Source organism: Opisthorchis viverrini (genome assembly GCF_000715545.1).
Source record: "Opisthorchis viverrini unplaced genomic scaffold opera_v5_214, whole genome shotgun sequence".
Classification (NCBI taxonomy): domain Eukaryota; kingdom Metazoa; phylum Platyhelminthes; class Trematoda; order Opisthorchiida; family Opisthorchiidae; genus Opisthorchis; species Opisthorchis viverrini.
Genome location: NW_008751869.1, coordinates 246,140 through 267,227, shown reverse-complemented (window position 1 = coordinate 267,227; position 21,088 = coordinate 246,140). Strand labels below are relative to the sequence as shown.

Sequence of the window (21,088 nt, the reverse complement as noted above, 5' to 3'; positions counted from 1 at the left end):
GATGGGCGGGATAGTTCAGGTTGACTGACCATGGTGCAGACGACTGATTTAATGGCCTTATCATTTAGTGATCGAGACGTTATGATTGCATCAATGGTATACCCGGTCATCGGGAGGGGGCGCGTTGAATGAACGTGACAGAGTTACCAGGTCGCATTATTTCCCGAATGGTTGCTGTGGGTCGGGGTATGGTTTCCCGCGTGAGAGAACATAGCCGTGCACTGTATCTGCTACCGAGTTACCCCAGTCCTATGCTTGACATGTGTGGATAGGAATTTCTTCAACACAGAGGTAGTTCATTGGTTAAGGCGCGAAGTTACTGACCGGAAGTGGTCCGTGTTTCGAACCCAACATCGGCATCTCGACTGCTCCTGCACCCTGATGGTCTTTCAGGCCTCGTGCTTTCTTTGGGCGACATAGCACCGGAGAGGGAGGTGTTACAGCCCAACGATTAGTAGTACTGGAATGTCTATGAAAGCCTTCATACTGCCTATGAGGAAGGGTAGGGCAGTGGCAGATTCGGGCGCGATGTTTACCTGCATCATCATGTGTCGATTTCACAGTCAGGACCAGCCCAAGTCCAATGGCACTACTGAGAAATGCTACCGATGACGGAACACAAGGAAGTGTAGTAATCAACACAGACTTGTCATTCTTCGCAAGAGAGTACATGTAGTTTTAGAATTTTTCCGGACAATTATGTGAAAATAAACACGCTTTTGCCTATAATCTGTTTACAACCAAGAATGTTACAAACACTCAGTTGGTTGAAGGGTTTCTTGAAGGTATTCTAGTGGGGCTTGAAGTTTTCCATCAAGGAGGGATGTATGCATCGCGCGTGATATTATAGGTTGCTGACAAACTGTGTTTCAATCAGAATTGGCCCTAGGTCGCATTATTTCCCGAATGGTTTCAACTCAGTTTTTCTTTTTCTAGTTGCTTCGCATAATCTCAGGGTCATTAACATCGCCAATTCGCCAATCCCAACATCTTCTCTCTTCATCTAGCAACCAGTCCTTTCGGAGGAAAGTCCCGTTTTTCAGTATCACAGTCATGTTCAAGTTCCCGTTCCTTGGGCCCACATGTGGGGGTCTTTCCGCTTTGAGCGTCCCAATGGGTCTACAATGGATGCCAAGATTCCTTCGTTTCCTCTCTGCGACCGCGCCTATTGGTCCAACAGCGAGGAGCACTCGATGGAATAGTTTTTGTGTCAAAATGCCCCATCACCTGCCCTGTACATAGTCAGCCTCCCTTTCACTCCACCGGGAGCACTTGATTTCCCGGTTTTCACCTGCTTACTCTAATCAGTTGTTCGTCAGTTTGAAGACTTTTTATGGCCATTATTTTCAATTTTGGATTTTCACTTCCGGTTGCTGTTTTCTTCATCCTCACGGTAACCATGTAATCACAGCTGTTACCTAATTGTTTACCCCAGTAAATTCCGATTGCTCTGTCCAGTTTATGACTTGTTTTGCCTGACTGGGCGAGATGGCCAAAGTGGCTAGAGCGCAGATTTACTGACCGGAGGGTACGTGGTTCGAACCCGACCTCTGACTCTCGACTCCCCTGTCTAGGCTTGGATAACCTGGCAGTATCCCAGCCCTCGTGCGACCTTCGGGTGGCATGGCAACTAGACATCGAAAGGGTGCTACAGCTGAGCGATTTTATTTTGCCTGACATTCCAGGAACCCTCGACCCCTCAACCGGCTAGCAGGCGATGTACGCCCTGGATATTAGGCACTACACACAAAAAGTTGATAGATGGTACGGCATTCGTCCGTTTTTGCCACGGGGAGACGGACCCCCAGGTCATCTGTCAAGCAGGTGAACGACAAAGCCTAAAATCCCATCCACGTAGCAGTTATTGTTGATACGCTCGTGATGTGTGCTTTCTTATCCTTGAGTGTCGGGTTTTTTCTGGATTTTGTTTCCCAATGGGACTTCGGGTTGCGACGTATGTGTATTTGTTCAACTGCTCCTGACGTTCCCCATGTATTTGGCTCCAATAGTGGACATTGTCATGATACATTTTGCCGACAGACCCCATCAAACCAGTAGTTATTCTATTCCGATGCTCCTGTATAGATACTGTTGGTCTCTTCAAATAGTCTGATTTGTCTGCAACAACGGCTGCCTCCGTCACAGTATGACTGTGGCGTTACCAGATGAATGTGATTGTACTTTGAGTGAACGGTCATCCTAACTTCCGGTGCGCTTTTAACCAACCAAAGTAGTCCAGGAGGCGCATTTTCTGTAGCAGTCTTCCGAACTCTACTTATCCCTTAATGTGCGTAAAGACATGCGTTCTACCCACACCTGGAAAAAACCTATTCATCGGCTAGCAGGTCAAGTCCGAATAGGGTTGTAGTTCAGTCATAAGACGTGTCAATGGACCAGTTCGTTCGGGTTCATTCACTGGTCTACTACGTGATTATACTATTGGTCCTGAGATGGTTGGGTTGACTGTGCTTCCAAGGTGATGAACTTGTGAGCCCGACGCACGGTCAGCGTTCAAAGGGATCCATATTTTTGGCTGGATTGGGCCGAATCTAGCTGGAGTGCACACGCTGACGATAGCTTGAGCTGATTCGATTCGCAGTTGTTTTCTAAGGTGAACGGACCAGTGGCACCCTAATTGATCCAGCAACTGTCATTCGATTTGTGCTTCCGAAGTTCAACGACCCAGTTCCGTTTAAATTTGTTTCAATTCAGTTGGGCCCGCATGTCCATAAGGTTTGTTCTCCAGTTCGAGCATAGATCAAAACACCCACATGCGTCTCGAGTTATTTTATGAGACAAACCCTGGGAGTGTTTACTCCATGTGGTGGAGCTTTCCGTTTTGTCACTCATGGTTTACTGCGCCTCAAAAAATTGTTGATGGATATGGGAAAATTCCTGGTGTTTGCATGAGATGATGGCCTGGATGATAAGCTACGGTTCTCCTTGATGTGCCATCCTTAGTCGTTCCATTCCTCAGAAGTACCCAGTTTCGATGGATGTTGAATTTCGGGATTCTTGAGAGTTCAACGGACAGCGCCTACCAGCCAACAAATATCGAAGCAGATTCTGATCAAAAACCACTCCAGAAGAGACTACAGTATTGTCAGTTCGTTGTTGGACGTACAGCCAAAGCAGAGAACATGGTCATCGATGAATGACCAATTCTTTCCAATTATTCTCCACAGCAGCATCAGGTTGTGAACCCTGGATTTTTCCAGGTTTACGCTGGTCGAGTTGAGCCTGAGTCGCAAATTTTAGGGGAATTTTCTTCCCGGTGTGTTTGCGACGCTTACAAATAACTTTATCGTTGTCCGTCACGCATGCTCCGGGAAGAAGTACTGAGATATTGCCTGCGGCCAACCCTCATCGCACAAAACTCACCGATCCCAACGTATTCTCAGCACTAGGAACTCCGGGAATTTCAGCTTTCTGTTTGCACCAAAGTCGGTTTTCATTATAGACTAAAAATGATGTAAGTTTCATTTTATGGCAGTTAAACCCAAGTATGTGAAGCCTGTGATGCAGTTTTGCTTGAAACAGCACCAACTTGGCGAAATAAACTCTTGTGTTAATTACGCACACGCCTGAATTGTCTAGAAATTCCAATTCGGTATCTCAGAATCGCACCAGCCCAGACATGAAGAACCCGACCTCTGCCTCTTGACTTCCCCTGTCTAGGCTTGGGCGACCTGGCAGTATTCCCTCCTTTGTGGGGCACGGCAGCTAGGCACCGAAAGGGTGCTACACCTGAACGATATATATAGACATGAAGAATTCATAAACTAGCGCTGAATTTCAGCTGTGTCTCCCGTTGGTTGCTAGATGGACGTACTCCGTCAGCTGTGTACAATTTTATGTTGAGGTAGAACATAAGGCTGGCGAAAGCTGAGCGACTGCGCCCCAGCTGATGGGCCCCAAGAAGGACGAAACTGGTAGTACAACTTCAGAAACTTCACGAGTGTTGTGCTCAGCTAAGAAAAAAGTATACTGTTCTTCTGACAGCTGCTGCTGGAAGCCCATCTTAGTTGTTCGGTTGGTATTTGGGTTCGAAATATGGTACAAAGGATTAGAAACCCGGTTTTTTCTGTTTGTTTTCCAACGCTTTGACAATTTCCCTCAACTGATTTCGAAAAATGATGGGAATCGATAGGTCCATCTCGGTCGAGGAAGCGATTCATGAACTCATCAGTCCCTGATAAGTCGTCCAAGTGGGCCACCTATCGAATGCTCAGAGGTGTCTCGCGGAAAATCGCGCTCCGATCAGAAGGCGTCAGAATTTCCGAAATCTCGCCTCATACACTCTATAAACGACGCGTTGTACGTGTGTTTTTGACCTGGTTTCGGGAGCTAATACATGTGAAGAGCCTTGGTTGGTTGTTCGTGACGGAAACGCTAGCTTGGAATGCTCAGACCAAGAACTAAGCTGGCGAAATACCGTTATTACTCTGCAGCTGCGTGAGATTTAATATGAACTTTTATAGGTTCTACTGATGCTAACGTCGGCTCAACCACTAATTGACATGAGCAACAGACCGATAGGACGATTGTCCTGTGATCCGAAAACTCACGTGGTACATCAGCTTTGATCGGGCATCTGGGTAAGAAAGACTAGCTACGGCGACCAACCTTTGTCTAATGTTGGCAGCCACCTTTGAAAGGTAATCGCAAGAAAACTAGTTTCTTGGGGACGAACTGGTTGAAGTCTTATCCAGCCAGGTGTTTGTATGAAAGTGTGTGGACTAAGTAATTGTGGTAGAGTCTGTTCTGAACTTTCTTTTCTTGGTAGCTCATTGTCAGTGTAGAAGTTTCCGTACCTTAAGTGGGCCATGTATGAAAGCCAACGGGTGCAAAACTAACCAGGTGGTCAGTCCAAAGAGCTATTCATGGGGACATGGTTAGTAGAAGTAGAACGATCATTTTCTGCACAAGAGTGGTAACTCTCAGTAGTCGATCGTATGGGGACCCGTCGGTTAAAATTATGTCTCTGTTAAGATGAAGCATTTTAAGATCCTCGCTGGCCTTTCCTCAGTTGTTTGGCTTAGTTCGACAGTTTCAAATTACAGATGATTGGTGGGCTAATCATATTCCCTACAGATCTCGGTGGAGCATCCAGGTTATGTCCCCATATATTTCTTTTCAGTCTCAACGCGAAAGCACCCTTAGCCTAGGCAGAGATATTCCGGATACCGTTAGCTTTCGAAGGAGAGCTTTTGCCTTGTACTGTGACACTATATGAGCCCATTCTGGGATGCGCGTGACGAACACTCACGAGTGCTCTCAAGCCTAGCAAGCCTTTTCGTCTTCACTCTTTTCTACCAAATTGGTGTAGCTATATGTTATAACCAGTGATGACTGACCTTCTTTTGACCGAGTGTGGTCTCAGACCCCGGATTCCAGAGTATCATACCTCGGCAGCTTCTCGTGCAGTCTTGCACCTTGAATTCGTCCGTCCTCTGCACCGAGTACCATAGTGCTCCTCAAAACGGCCTGACCCAGGACGTACTTGGCCGCACACACAGACGTGCTCAGACCGTGAGTTTGTTGGTATTGAATGTGGGATCTGAAGTACCTTGGGTCATGGAATAATAAAAATAATAATAATCGTTCAGCTGTAACATCCGGTGCCTAGCTGCCATGCCACCCGGAGGAAGCAGGAGGGCTGGGATACTGCCAGGTCGCCCAGGCCTAGACAGGGGAAGTCGAGTGGCAGAGGTGGGATTCGAACCACGGACTTTCCGGTCAGTAAATTCGCGCTCTAACCAATTGGGCCATCTCGCCCCCCTTGGGTCATGGCGGGGGTCACAGATCCTGCGAACGTCATTCAGAGTCGGATGAAGGAAATCCGTATGCCAGTTGCCACTCAAGTCAGTTCCTGTTTGACCTTGCTTCAGTATACAAAGTCAAGCGGCAGTCATTCATTTGGACGGTAGATGAAAACTGCCCGCATGATTTTTGATACTACCTCCCAACTGTGATTGACCAGTCGGAGCGACATAATCCATGAAATATGAGTGGAGGTGTGCTCAGACTGGGAGTGCGTGCACGTCACCCAGGTCGACTTTGAACGATCACTGATCTTTCGGGTCACCCAGACGATAAATTCTCGGTTGTAGTAGACCTCGTATCACTCCATGAATGCATAACAACTATACAGTTCCTAACATAACGTACTGATTGCGTCTACAATCAAAATGCCCAACTTAGCGGTCGACTTTTATGATAAACTGTCTATTGGAAGCGGTACCAGGATTAATGATTTCTTGCAATTGGACACTTGGTGGAAGACTGTAGAACCGCGGCAGGAAGTTCTTCCGTGGTCGTTCGTTTTCATGAAAAATCTCGTTAAGAACAAACGCATCTTCCCATGCATCTGTTCCAGTTGATCCGGTTTCCAGCTTCTTCACACCGCCAACCTCTAGTAACTGCCGAGAACCGATAGGTTGAGTAATAACAAGGTGGACACGGCCACAAACTAACCGACTGAACTTGAAATGCCGGAAGACCTGTTGGCATCCGCACAGTCCACAACATCTGTCTGTCTGTTCATGGGTTGTAGACTTTACATAGTACGGACACAAGTCCAGATTGGGTATCTGTACGACCGATTTCTTGATGAGGTTGGATATTTCCAGTGAGGCCCGTTGCTATCAGACTGCCTTCTCTCTTCTGCGGTTGTTTAAAAAGACTGACATCCAACCAGTCGAGTATCTGCGCGCGGTCAATGACGTCATGCTTCTTCTGGCATGGTCAATGCAGATACTTGCCATTATATGAGCAGACTGGCTCATATACCAACTGGATCCGATCCACCCGAGAACACTATCCTGAGGATATGGGGGGAGAGCGAGATGGACCAAGTGGTTAGAGCGCGAATTTACTGGCCGGAAGGTCCGTGCTTCGAACCCGACTTCTGCCTCTCTACTTCTCATGTCTAGGCTTGGGCGACCTGGCAGTATCCCAACCCTCGTGCCTCCTTCGTGTGGCAGGGCAGCTAGGCACCGTAAGGGTGCTACAGCTGAGCGATTTATTTTATCTTTTATTTTTTTACTATCCTGAGGATATGACGAACTACTCAAAATCCTCAACTCTGAAAGTTTAGAATGTTGTCGACCCATACACTAAATACGACGTTTTTATATGTGTTCTTGACCTGGTTTTTGGGGGGGCATTGTACTTTATTCTGTCTTGATGGTTTTCATACTGGAAACGCCGAGAACTGAGCTGAGGCCATACCGTTATTAAAAGATCAAAGCATGGAATATCAAAGTTTTCAAAGTTGGTATGAATTCAGTACGAGTATGAGCCTATGCATTTGAGAAATCTGACTACATTGGTGGAAAACTGAATACTGATCCTGCAAGAGTGACTGTTGACCTAATTCGAGGCCAAATGAATCGAATTTTTCTGTGACTCCGGGCGTGATTAATTGCACTGTTCTACTTCTGACCACTCTCTGGTCAAGTAGACTCGACCAATAAGTCAGAGTAGTTGTGCATTTCTGCCGCATAGAGCAGTTGTCAAAGTCAACGACTTGTTAACGATCAATCATAAGTAACGTGTGCAACAATCTAGGGTCCTTTGTTTTGATTGACAAGGTAATGAATCAGTTCGGCTGTGCGTAAGTATTGCATTGTAGATTTCGTCCCGTGGGTGAATCCAATGTATGCTAAAAGGCCTAAAAGCACTGTGCAGCTGTTTCATCCTCACTAGGATTCATCAGCAGTGCGCATCTCATGAAACTCCAGGGAATCTCGAACCCGTGACCTCTCGGCTACAAGTCTGAACTATTATATGTTTGGCCACAAGGGGCCGATCAATAGTGTGACTAAATCGCGCTTAGACAGGTTTTAGCGCCGCTCATTCTTTAGTCACGGGATCCACATCACGTGGTCACTTGTGTTGACTTGCTCCTCGAGCAACGACTTCTCAGGTGGAGGCCTCACTCGCCTGATGGGTTTTATTTTTCCGCTGAGCTACTTATAGATTATTGGTAGTGTGAGGAGGTTTGAAAAGTTTGGTGTAGATTACGTCATGTAAATCAAGACAATCTGTGCAAATCGCACAGACTCATGGTGGTTGCTGAAGCAGCACATTCAGTTGCTCGGAAACATCATAAAGCAGAAATTTAGCTGGGTTTCAGATGAGTCTCTCGCAAAAACCTAATTAGTTTGAAAATGAGTGTATTTCGCTAAGTTCGTGCAATTTGCTTTCAAGTAGAACATAAGGTTGACGGAAACTCGGGGACTGCGCCTACCTGATGTGCCCCAAGAAGGGTAAAACCGGTCGTGGGCTGTCGACAAATTTTCAGCAACCTTATGAGTAGTGCATCGAAATATTCTCTCAATTTCCTAGTGCTTGGTGCTGTCATAATTCCTCACGTCCAACAACAATAGAATTAGCCAACTACTGAGGCACCTCTTCACGAATTAGCTATGGTTTGGCTTGTGTCAATCCAAGAAACTGCTTGAAACTGACAGGAGGATTGGGGCCATTCAACGCTGTAGACATGCGTTTTGTTTCAAAGTAGAAAAGTATACCGTTTCATTGCGCGCAGACGTTGATCCAATGGATCGGATTAGCCAGAAAAATGTAATATAAAACATCACAAACGAGTGTTTCAGCTGTGTTCCAGATGAGTCTCTCGCAAAACCATATTTGTTTGCAAATGAGTGTATTTCGCTAAAAATCAACTTACTTCCTTGCGAAAGGAACTGTATGCAACTTCAACACCACAAGGAGCCGGATAATCACGCGCTTCCCTCATTAACCGTGTACATACACTGTTTCAGTTTAGTATAACAAGCCGAGTCATGTGATTCTTGTTACATCATAACACGCGACGAATATTCTGTCAGGAGACGTGCGGTGTCTGGTTAGGAAGTTGTACACCAGTAAGTGATCCACAAGGTACACATGTGTGAAACGTACAGAGTGGCCTCCATCTGTGGGGAGATCATAGTAAGCGAATGGAATATTACCTTACACCGTATATGTTCGAATCGAAATCACCCAAGTCATTTAGTTGCCAACATGGAATAACTTTTGACTTACTCCATATATTCCATGGTTCTACCTACTAAGCACTCCAAGGGAAATTCATATATGGGATGCTCGTCAGAATCGATTGCAGTTCTTTTCTGAACACCAGGTTTTCCCTGATGACTGCTGCGATTTACTCACATTACTAGCCACTGTCCGTCGACTATTTTAGCTGTAACAAGCCGCCCATCTGCCACTGTTTTGACGTCATTGACGCAAGGCATGAAACACTGATACCGACTACTTCACCGGTTAAGTAACTTATTTGATGGCCATAAAATGACAAAAACTGGTTACGCTCTCCTTTCTTGATTAGCTTTCTCTCTGTTTCTTCAGATTCCAAGAAAAATGCCGTTTCACTGATTGATGTTTATCCTCACAAAAAACGCTGTCGATACGGAACGAAGTCAACAAATGGATCAAACTTGACACGAAATTCCTCAATTGAGATCCACAGCACGAAGTGTTTCCAGGAAAGCACTGTATAATTTGTTTTGTCAGTTACCAATGCATCGGTTAGTTCCCACTGACACTTGAAGGCAAGAATAATTCTAAACAAACTGGTCGTGGGCTTCGGTATCTTCAACATCGTAACAAGTGAAACATGAGGCGATCCTTGTGCGGCACACTCAGTTGAAGGAAGTCGTAAACGAGAGATTCACCTGGGATTCAGTTGCGTATCCAGTTGGGACCAGATTAGATTGCCTGTGTGGGTACTTCGTCATTTGTACAAGATTTTGCGACCAGGATTATCCTTAGTTGGACGGGAACTCATAGACTCTGTCTATTTTGTGATCCCCAAGAAGGGTGAAGCATGTCGCGGCCTGTCGAGTAGTTTCCAGCAACCTTATGAGTAGTGTGCTCCAACAACAGCGAACAAACTGAAAGTACCATCTTTACTGTAAAAATGAAACAATAAGTGCCTTAAAATTTCCTTAGTTCAATGAACAAGAGGTGTCGCTGTTAAGTTGCAATTCTTCTCAAGTAACTTCTCCGCCCGGCAATGTCATACTGATACGTGTTATCCCTTGCTACGGCTGTCGTTTCAGAGGATTTATGGAGCATGATCACGCAGTCCTGTAGGCACTATTTTTAGTAACTTTTACTATAGTGTGGAAGTTGTACGGCCATAGCGAAACGAAACTCAGTCGTTTAGTTTCACACTAGATTTAATCTATCAAAAATGACGTTGAGTTGAGTACACACGCATTACGGGTCTTCCCATATCTGATGAAGGTCGTCTGTTGTGAAACGTAAGTACAAAGCGGCCGTTTGGTTTTTAGACGTTTTCACTGCCAACAATCGATTTGGTTGGTTAGAGAATTTTCCGAAATTCGATTACCTTTTGTTTGTCAACCGAGAACGGATTATAAAGATGAAGAAAAACCTAAACAGTTAGACCACGCGTTGGTGACATTGAATAACAGTATTTACCAATATCGGTTGGTTTGAGGTTAATCGATAAGGAATGGAGCTTAACCAGACTCCCCAGCTGCCCAAATTTTAGTGGCTCAAATGAAGATTTTTGGCGGGTAATGGACGAATATGTGACCGAGCAGGTATGATGTCCACCCACCGATTCCTCGACCTGGGTTCAACCCCCCCATGAGTGCCTTCAGACTAGTTACAGGCTCCCGTCCAGATAATTTTTACACTCGTTCTTTCAGAAGTGCAAAGTGGAGTGGATAGATTGGAGCTGTTCTCCAACGATGACTATAAGTCACTTCTGTGCTTTTGTATGTTTTACGCAACCGAAAAGTTTTCCCTCTCTGGTTCCAGTCTGATCCTCGTTTATTGGGTTCGGGATAGAACTGAAAGAGATGTCACCGCAAGCAAAATCCATCGTGGAAAATAACACAGTGTGCAGTGGAATTTCCGAGTTACCTACACACCCACCTTCCGTAGGGGAAACAAGTAACGGGACCATCATTACTTGTTACACATGGCTTTTTTCTTCGACAGTTATCAGGAAACACCACCAATTCAAGCTGAAGTTTGGCACTATATGAAATTTTTCTAGAATGAGGACCATCTAAGTTTGTTTTTGAATTAAGTCAGATATATAGTTGAGATGTCACAACCTTCTTCCCTATTCACTGAGACTTCGTTTCCGTGTTGTTCTGAACTCCTGCACAACCTGCTGTCAGATCCTAGAAAACGAATGCTCATCTTAAGCGCTCACACAGTTGTATCAATCGTAGTTTCATAACCAGCCTCCTCAGTATTGGGTGAATCCTGACCAGTGTCCACCTGTGTCAAGGCCATGAAGCCACATCCTATAGAATTTGCTTCGAAGACACATCGACATAGGTCTGGTGAACGGTGTTCAGACGAAGGTATCGAATGAGTAAACGTAACAACCTGTACCCCGTACTAAAACTTACGTATGGTGTTCTCTTTCCCGAAAAAAAACACGTATCTTCTGTCTCAAGTTACCTAGCTGAGTCGTACTGCGGATATGAGTAGGTATTAGATCAGAAAAACGTTCAACTTAGCCTCCTTCAGGTTGACATTTGGATGTGATAACTGATAGTGATAAAATGGAAAAAGCTTTCGCCGACTGATAACACAGTGTGTTGGAGGTTTCTAGTCCCCTTATCAGCTTATCGGTTAACATGACAGTTGGAGACTTACAGGAGTGCTCGCTTCTCAAACAGTTGGCTTTCCGGATCCTGTGGAGCGCGAGAAGAGGATAGTATGGCCAATGATAAGGGACAGGACAAAACAAGATGTAATTAGGACTGGTTTTTGGAAATCACACTCATCTGGACATTAAGTTGGCTTTTATGTGTGTCTCAACCGAATCCCGGATGAAGCACTTGTTCATGAGATTCTTCTGAACTGAATGAGATGAAACAGGTCGCCTTATGTTACACATACTACGATATTCGATATACGGCAATCATTTCCTTGAAGTAAATTACTCACATGGTTGCTGAAAATTCTTCGAAAGTACACGATCCTTCATGGGTCTCATCAAGTTGACACAGTACTCTGGGCTCTACTTGAACCCAAATTGCCCAAAATTAGCAAAACCCGACTGAACCTCTCGTTTATTGTTTTTCTGCAACATAAGGTTGACAGAAACTCAAAGACTGTGCCTACCTGATGAGCTCCAAGATGGGTGGAACCGGTCATGGGTTCTCAGACGTTTTTAATAAACTTATGAGTAGTATGCTGCGCCTATACAATGTATCGCGATACTGGCCTGTAATATGAGGCAGTCTGGCGCAGGACATTCAGTTGCTTAATAAAATCATAACCGAAAGATTCATTTGGGCCTCCCGTGGAAACCGACTTGGCATGCAGATGAGTGCATTTCGCTGGCACTGTCATATCGGATTTCCTGGAATCTCCTATTCTCCTGGTTGTGATCCACGTTCTCTCCCTCGTACGTGGTAAAAGGCCTCACGGAACACGGCAGTTAACCAAACCCAATGACAGATAATACTTCACTACATAGCCGAACTACCTAGCTTAAGTTTGCGCGACATATTTTGTTAGCTTTATGCTAGTTCACGGTGGACGCTGTATTCATCGGTGTCAAGCACGAAAACTACCGCCAGTTTGCGCGACATATTTTGTTAGCTTTATGCTAGTTCACGGTGGACGCTGTATTCATCGGTGTCAAGCACGAATATCAACTACCGCCATGTTCCCGTCAATAGTGCTTGCGCAAATGACAATGAAAACTTCCGCTGATTCTTTAATCGGTTCCAGATGCATTGGCTTGAACATTTATTTGCTTTAGTTTCCAGTTCGCTGGTGCTTGTTTGATCTTGTCTGCCTTGAAGCACGCTGTCTCGTAAGACCACCAACAATCACCTTGTTTCCACATTTCTGTCGTTTTCACGTTCGGACTTTTCTATTTGTTTTCTTAATCCGACATAAGCTAGTGGCATCAAAGCGAGTGGCTTTAGAGTCATACTTATATTTTCCACACTGAACACGATCCCGCACAACTCCGAAGGTGAGCCCACTCAATACCACATGACCTTTGTCAGGACTTACTCCTGACTCGTAAGTTGCCCGGCATAGGGATGGATACGGTCGACCAGTCGAGATGGAGTTGCAAGTGATGTTAGGTTTACTACTCATGCTCTTAAGAGGCGTATGGATACTCGACGAAATTAAGCCCACCGAACCAACGCGGCGTAGTACTTTTTGGTCATCCAGTTTGGTAAACTGAAGACATTTTTCTGGTGTCTCATCAATAATGCATTTCAGTATATATTTTCCACACTGAACACGATCCCGCACAACTCCGAAGGTGAGCCCACTCAATACCACATGACCTTTGTCAGGACTTACTCCTGACTCGTAAGTTGCCCGGCATAGGGATGGATACGGTCGACCAGTCGAGATGGAGTTGCAAGTGATGTTAGGTTTACTACTCATGCTCTTAAGAGGCGTATGGATACTCGACGAAATTAAGCCCACCGAACCAACGCGGCGTAGTACTTTTTGGTCATCCAGTTTGGTAAACTGAAGACATTTTTCTGGTGTCTCATCAATAATGATGGCATTTCAGTAACCACCAGCCAAGTAGTCAATGCATAGCTAGTACGCAAGCGTTTTGCTTACTGTTTCGTTCCAATATGAGGCCAAATGCTCGGCAAAACTTATTGACGCTTCCAAAATATCAAGGTAGAAGGATCGGGATCCGGGATGGAGTGATGGTAGTAGTCGCTATGAGGCGGTTGTGCAGTCTCCACCTATATAAACGCTCAAGCCTATCAAAGACATAAAACGTTTGAATCCCATGTCCTCTGATTCTCGCCACACAGCAGGTCGTTAGTGTATCAGTCAACTGGTGCTATGGGGCTGCCTTCAGTAAGTCCAAGTAACTTCCGAAGAAAGAAGGTTCCACACGACTGTCTTTAATGATGAACATTCAGTTTGGTGCCCATGTCTATGGGGCTGCCTTCAGTAAGTCCAAGTAACTTCCGAAGAAAGGAGGTTCCACAAGACTGTCTTTAATGATGAACATCCAGTTTGGTGCCCATGTGAAATTGTGGGATTCAGGGAATTTTTGGTGCCATTCTTGTTCGAACGGTCTTTCTGGTGGGTGCATACTATAGGACGAAATCGTGGAACTTCAGTTAACCCCTAATAGGTATCAGTAGCTATATAAATGTAGGTATGCAAGGAATCGAGCGCTGGATAGGTGACATCTGTAGTGGACACACAGAATTTATATCACCAGACGCCAGGCTAAACATAGTCATCGCTCAGTTTTGATTGAGAGTGACAACTCAGCATGTTATCGTGTAGTCAGGCTAAACGCTCGTATCGCCTCGTCCGTTAGACGTTCGGGGGTTTCCAATGTATGAAACTCAAATAAATTGTCCCTACTAGATAGGATAATTTCGTCACAACACACTGAAGACTATTCAACCGAGAGTGATGTAGGTATGTAGAAAGTATAATCATCAAAATGCGATCGATCAGTCTCTCGCACTGACTCTCGCGGCTGACTGATACTCTAATCAGCGGGTCAAAACCTCAGGTCTTTAGCTCTTTACCCCATCTTTCTGGTGTCCACATATATATTTTTTTACCAGGCGCCTATTTGTGCTAGAACCGTATTTCCATTTATTGTACTCACTGCTTTCGTCACCAGTGACGTACGTAAGTACACACACATGCGTACCAGCACGTTCAATCTGTCGGTGCACTAGTTGTGATGATCACTCACAACTGGTCTCAGTCATCGATCGATTGTGCGGATGCTCTGCTTGCCGTATACTGTAAACTTCAGTGAGGCACAGATCTTTCCAGCTAAAGATTTTAGGAACCAGATAAGTGAATGGAACATGCTGTCCTATTTGTAACCGACAGAGACATCGGTCATTTGTTACCAGTCTGGCAATGCCATTAGCTGCCATTTTAGCTGAACTATTAAGGAGGACTGGCATTTTCATCCCGGATACACTATGTCTGTTCTCAGATTACCCACAGTTAGTACATTGGATTGGTGTCCCTAAGAATCTCTCACAATACCCACTGTATTTCATCCAACCGTAGTCACAAACCCGTCAGCCACCAACACGTAACTCCATTTTCACCGAATACCTAGCGAAATTCAGCAACGGCTCACTCAAACATTTATAACTGGTAAGCCAACAGCTTGTTGCGCAGTTGAAGCAGGCGAATATCAACAATCCATGAAGCATTATCGATCGAAAGGAACAAACCAGTTTTATGTGCTCACAAAGTGATCATTCAAACCATCTTTCCCTCACGGTATTGCGCTCATTTCGATTCCTTCTCAAATGCCTCCATCTGTTTAAATGTAATGCACTACTCATGAGGTTGCTGAAATTTTTTCAGTTGTTTGGATACATCACAAACCAGAGATGGGTTCCAGGTGTGTCTCTCGCAAAACCAAAGTTGTTTGCAAATGAGTGTATTTCGCTAACCTCCATCTGTTTTGCACTTTGCACAATACAGTGCCTGTCTATTAGTGCATCTGTTAACCGTTGATGACTGGTGAGAGTAAATGAGTGAGGCAACACCTCGTTTGTTGCGCCTTCTCCGTGTTCTGGTTTGATACGGTTCAGTTAGGTTCACTTCTCTAGACAGTCACATGTCCAAACGTTGGTTCATACAACTATAATGCACCTTGAGAATGTCACGTGATTTTGGGCTTCCACACATCCAAGGCGACTTGTGGAAATAGAAGACAATATCAGACCGAAAACGTGTGAAAGTCGTCTTAGGGGTATGTAAAATTTAGCATATATGGAGGCATGGACAGGGCTTAAGTGTTCAAGTGAGATGCAGAAATATGTAATGATATTTTTGGGATAAGTTGATTTATTATATTCACTATCAGAAACATGTTACTTTCAAGTTCCGTCACCACGAATCGCTATGCTTACCTTGATAAGCCCGAGAAGCAAGCAACTCTACAGATAGTATGACCTCGACAGAGGGAGCCATGTACAAGAAAGGAGGAATTTTAAAAGTAGTTTTATTCATTTGGATTCTGTATATTTTTGGCTATATTATATATCGTATTTATTACATTATTTTGCGTTTATATTATACTACATTATACTCAAGATATGTATAATATATAGTATAAATTATATAATGTATATTTGTGTTATATTATTGTACTATTGTTGACCGGATGCTCCATGCTTCGAACCCAACCTTGGCATCCCTACTTCTACCTGGACCTGTGCAACGCGGTAGTATCTAATCCCTCATGCTTCCATCAAGTGACATGGCAGCTAGACACCAAAATGACAGCCGAATGATTGTCGATCACTATGTGTATACTCGGTCAACAAATGTCCAATCTAACATCGTAAATAAGAGTATTTATATAATTTTGCTTCAGTCCACTTCAGCATGGGCTTCATGCATCTCGAGGGAGCTGAAATTTGGTCTTTTTTCAGGATAACGTTCTGAAATTTGTACTGAAAAAAAAACTAGTTTGTGATGCGGCATACACTTAATTTATAGTGTGGATACAGAAGTACAGTCTATGTAGATGTAATCGTGGACTCGTCCTCGGTAGAGTGATGTGATTCATCTGTCTTGGAGCGCATTGTCACGTGGTCTTCAGCTGTGGTTTGAACGACTGTGTCCTGTTTTTTTCTTCAGTAGAAGAGATATCTTCCCTAATTAGTTTATCGCGAAGGCTTGAAGGTACACTGGGAAAAAAATCCCGTGACAGGAAATCCCATCTAAAGAGTACAAAGACAACTAAGTCGATCCGCTCTTCACAAGCTACGGTCTGCTTGACTAGTGTAGCAAGAAGACAGGTTGCAATGTGGTATTCTCCAGAGATTTCCTTGTTCTTTTAACCAGCGTTTTGAGAAAGAAAACTGAAATCAATGCACAGAATTTTTGCCAGCTGATTACCTGTCGCATCGATGCCAATGCCGTGAATGACCTAGCCTAACAGTGCAGGAGAATGTAGTGTTATGTTGACTGCCGTTCGGTTCACTCCTGGTCGAAACCCCAAAGTGTGCGCGCAGCATGTTACCGCTGGTACAACCATGATTCTTGGTGTGCGCGGGTCCGAAGTTGTGTGATTATTTAACGTCAGACAGTCATACGTTGCTTAGTATGAATAATAAACAGAACTCAGTTTCGTGCGTCGAAGGAACAGATGAATCACTAATTCGTTTCTTCTCCGTTTGCTGAGATAAATTCGCAACTTTCTGGACGGTTGACTGTCTCGGACGCACCGGTTCGGTTTCCACTGACTGTCTAGATCTTTTGAAGACGCTGTGGAGTGTGATAACATTAGATCTGCGGAAAAATCTGTAATGCATCCGGTGAACATTTGATCACTGGTCAGTAACACGAGAATGACCTCCACTTTACTCCTACTCAACCGAATTTGAGTTAACCAACCCTCCTAAACACCAGGTTTTGCATCCTTCTCCGGAATGCCGTAATATTCATTTTGGACGGCGTGATGGCGTGATTGCAGTGTGACAGATGAGGTGAATGCACGAATCTTTAAGGCTCGAGCCGCGTTTGCTAACTTGAGACACCTATGGCGTCAGAATGGTTTATCCCTGAATCTGAAGGGACGTGTGTATCAAGCTACAGTACGGGCTGTTTTATTGTATGGCTGTGAGACTTGGCCTATTCGAGCAGCGGAACTGAGACGTCTTCAGGTGTTCGACAATCGTTGCCTCAGAACCATAGCTCGTGTGGGTTGGTGTCGGTGAATCCGTAACGAGGCAGTTAGAGAGCGTGTTTTCTCTTGTGTAACGGGTACTTCCATTGAAGAATGTGTCCAGCACCAGAAGCTGCGTTGGTTGGAACATGTGTTACCTATGCAGAACCATCGTTTGCCGAAGACAGTGCTGTTTTCCATGTGCAATTCAGTGGCGCAAACAGAGAGATAGCCAATTGTTGACTTGGCAGAGGAGTATGAAGGAGATCACGAAACGCTTGGATGCTGTCGGTGCTACTCGCCTTCCAGGATGGGGACCGCGTGATCCTCACTGTGCCTGGTTGGAGACACTACAAGATATGGCTGCCAACCGATGTCAGTGGCGTTCTTGTTGTCAGTTTCTATCCAGATTGCCTGAGTGAATGTCTGGAGGTGGAGGCACCTCGGAATGATTGTGTTAAGCTAGCACTAAGTCCCTCCCCCATCCACCTTTATTCTTTTCTTCACAATAAGGCTTTCAAATAAGTCATGGTTGTACGGCAGTGAAGCATCGGTGTTGAACACTGATGTCCTGCTGTCGATGATGATGATGGCGTTTTGTTACGACTTATCTCTAAAACTGAAGTTGAAAAAGTCTACAGGAAATACTAACTAACTTTACTCAAATGGCCCGACGTAGTTTGGATATATGAATGCCATCTTACATGACAGCAGTTTTGATGTTTGCGATCTGCGGGGGAACGTGAGCAATTTTCACTCCCAGACCGCTTTCACCATTACTTATCTCTTAGATATACAAACATTTATTTATTTCTGAGTCACCCAACCACCGGATGCGACAAACAGATGACCACATGTGTTAACCAGGATGATGAATTCGGATGCCGTAATGAAGTAATTCCAGTTCTCTCGGGTAAAACTTTTTTTATAAAACGTCTCCAATGCAGACAAGATCAGGGATTTCTTACATCTGACCGGATTTCAGCAAGCTGTTTTTGTTGTTCTATATCTCTAAAAAGCGTATTCAATGTCTCACCTTTCTGTCTTCTAAAAGAGAAGAGGCCACATTTGTGGCATACTTTCGTCATGTTGAAGGTGATGCAGTTGTACTATGGTTACTCCAGCCCAGGGATCGAATATGCCAAGAAAATATATCGCAAATGGATAAAGAAGGGTGTGCTCGACCCATACATGTGTTTCGTTTACAACGTTCTTCTACAAAGCATGTGGTTGAGCGTGACAAAAGAATTACGAACCCAGTATGCTGTAGTATATCCCATTCACATTAGTCTGTCCCATTGGAGGCTGCCGCATCGCGAGGATCCACCTAAGGGTGGCGTGACGACAACGGGCAAACAAACCCACGTTCTCAAGTTCAGCGGAACAACCTCGATGAGTTTTCTGACAGCAGCACAAACAGTTCTGAGAAGCCTGATGAAGAACTTCGTCCTCGTCCACAAACAACGATGTCGGCATGAGTAATGAACAGATTTGGAAAGTCAACTGAGGGAATCATATGGTTAATGGAAAGTTTGATTGTTACTGTCGGATCTGGAGAGCCCAATAACTCCATAGATTTCACGTTCGTTCACAAGATCCCCACTGTCAAAAGATTACGGCGTTACATGAGCAAACAAAACTTTGTGTTTATACATTTATATTTACATGCTACTAAGCAAGCTGGTTAAAAAAGAGTAGTCAATGCTAAGAGATCAATAATAACAAAGCTGACGTGAGTTTTGCGAATTAGGTGAAGCCGACGAGCGATCAGCTGATCAAACGAGACCAAATGTCACACCGCCACTGAATAGAGGGCGAGAGTAAACGGGCGTGGGGTTTCTTTGGGAGGTCTCCAATTGAAGCATTTGAGCAGAAAGGCATCTAAATGATCATTTTATCGAAACACGTTTTTCGGGAAATCCATTCCTTCCATCGGAATACTTTTTGAACAGATTTCTATTGCCTTGTGGTACGGACAATGGAAAAGACTCCGTTTTTTTTACTCTGAATGGGGGACAAAGCTGCCGAACTATGTACATTCATATTGGTCGCTGAACCAATCCACCTTGTGTTCTTCCCAGTAAAACGTCACTAAGAAGCGGCTACGTTTGCTATGTGTTTGCACAAGTTAAAGGTTTGACTGAATGCGTCTAAGTTGAAGCATCTAGCATGGAGGCAGAATGGACTGTGTTGTACGCAGAACCGAGGTTGAACCAACCTATCTACCATAATAGTCAAAAAGTTCGCCGGTGCTCGATAGTGTCGTATTTTCTATTAACAGCGGACCGAGTGGTGAGTACTGTTTTCGACGACGCGTTTTCAGCAACCTTGTGAGTAATACATTACAAAGATATACATGTATTGCGATATCTCGAATATCGTAGCAACTGTAACATGGGGAGACCTGGTGTAGCATATTCAGTTGCCTGAGAACATCACAAACGAGAGATTCAACTGAGTTCCAGGTAAGTCTATCGAGAAAAAAAACAAATTTGTTTGCGAATGAGTGTATATTCGCTAATTTCGCGCAATTTGGTTTCAAGTAGAACATTAGGTTGACGGAAACCCGGGGACTGTGCCTAGCTGATGAGCCCCCCCAAAAAAGGGCGAAACCGGTCGTGGGCTGTCGACGGATTTTCAGCAACCTTATGAGTAGTACATTACGAAGAGTATTTTTTTCTTCAAGCTGTCATTTCTCAAGCTTACCAAGAATCCTGACTTCGTGGCGGCCAGATTTCGTTCCAACTATTTTCTGGACAGGCTTCCGTGTACACGCCATCAGTTTCCGGAGAGGGAAAAGAAGCCGCTGGAGAAATACACTCATTTGCAAATCAATTTGGTTTTCTTGAGGGACTCAACTGAATCTCTCGTTCATGATATTCTACAACTGAATGTGCTGCACACAGGCCGCTTCATGTTTCAGTCGGCACGATATTGAGATATCGCAGTATGTTTTCATAAAAAGACTGCTCACGAGGTTGCTGAAAACTCTTCGACATCCCACGATCGGTTTCGCCCTTCTTCGGGCAAATAAGTGTATTTCTCGAAAGCAGTCCAATTTAGGTTCAAGTAGAACATTAGGTTGACGGAAAACTCGGGGACTGCGCCTGCCTGATGAACCTCAAGAGGAGCGAAACCGGTCATAGACTGTCGAAGAGTTTTCAGCAACCTTGTGAGTAGTTTCCTTTTCGAAGCCTCTGGAGACTTTATCACCTCTGCCGTTCCAGTTAAAAGCACCTCAAACTTATCTTAGGTTGTAAGAGTCTCAGCTTCGTGATCGAGCGCCACACAATGCAGACCTTTGAAAGGCTACTAAATCAAGCTGGTAAATTTCCAGAAAATGACTAGCACATGTCAGCTTCTTTCTCAACTGAAGGCCCCACAGACCGGTCATTCCAAGTC

The 21,088-nt window shown here is 44.6% G+C and overlaps 1 protein-coding gene across 1 annotated transcript in view; it reads left to right on the top strand.

The window, feature by feature from the left end:
* Positions 1 to 1,451, top strand: part of T265_08335 (hypothetical protein) — a gene marked incomplete at both ends in the record, with an annotated part of 44,049 nt that extends 42,598 nt beyond the window's left edge. Inside the window, one exon of the mRNA XM_009174103.1 lies at positions 1,008 to 1,451. Coding sequence (XP_009172367.1) covers positions 1,008 to 1,202 — 195 coding nt within the window. The remainder of the gene's footprint in view (positions 1 to 1,007) is intronic.
* Positions 1,452 to 21,088: the final 19,637 nt, after the last annotated feature.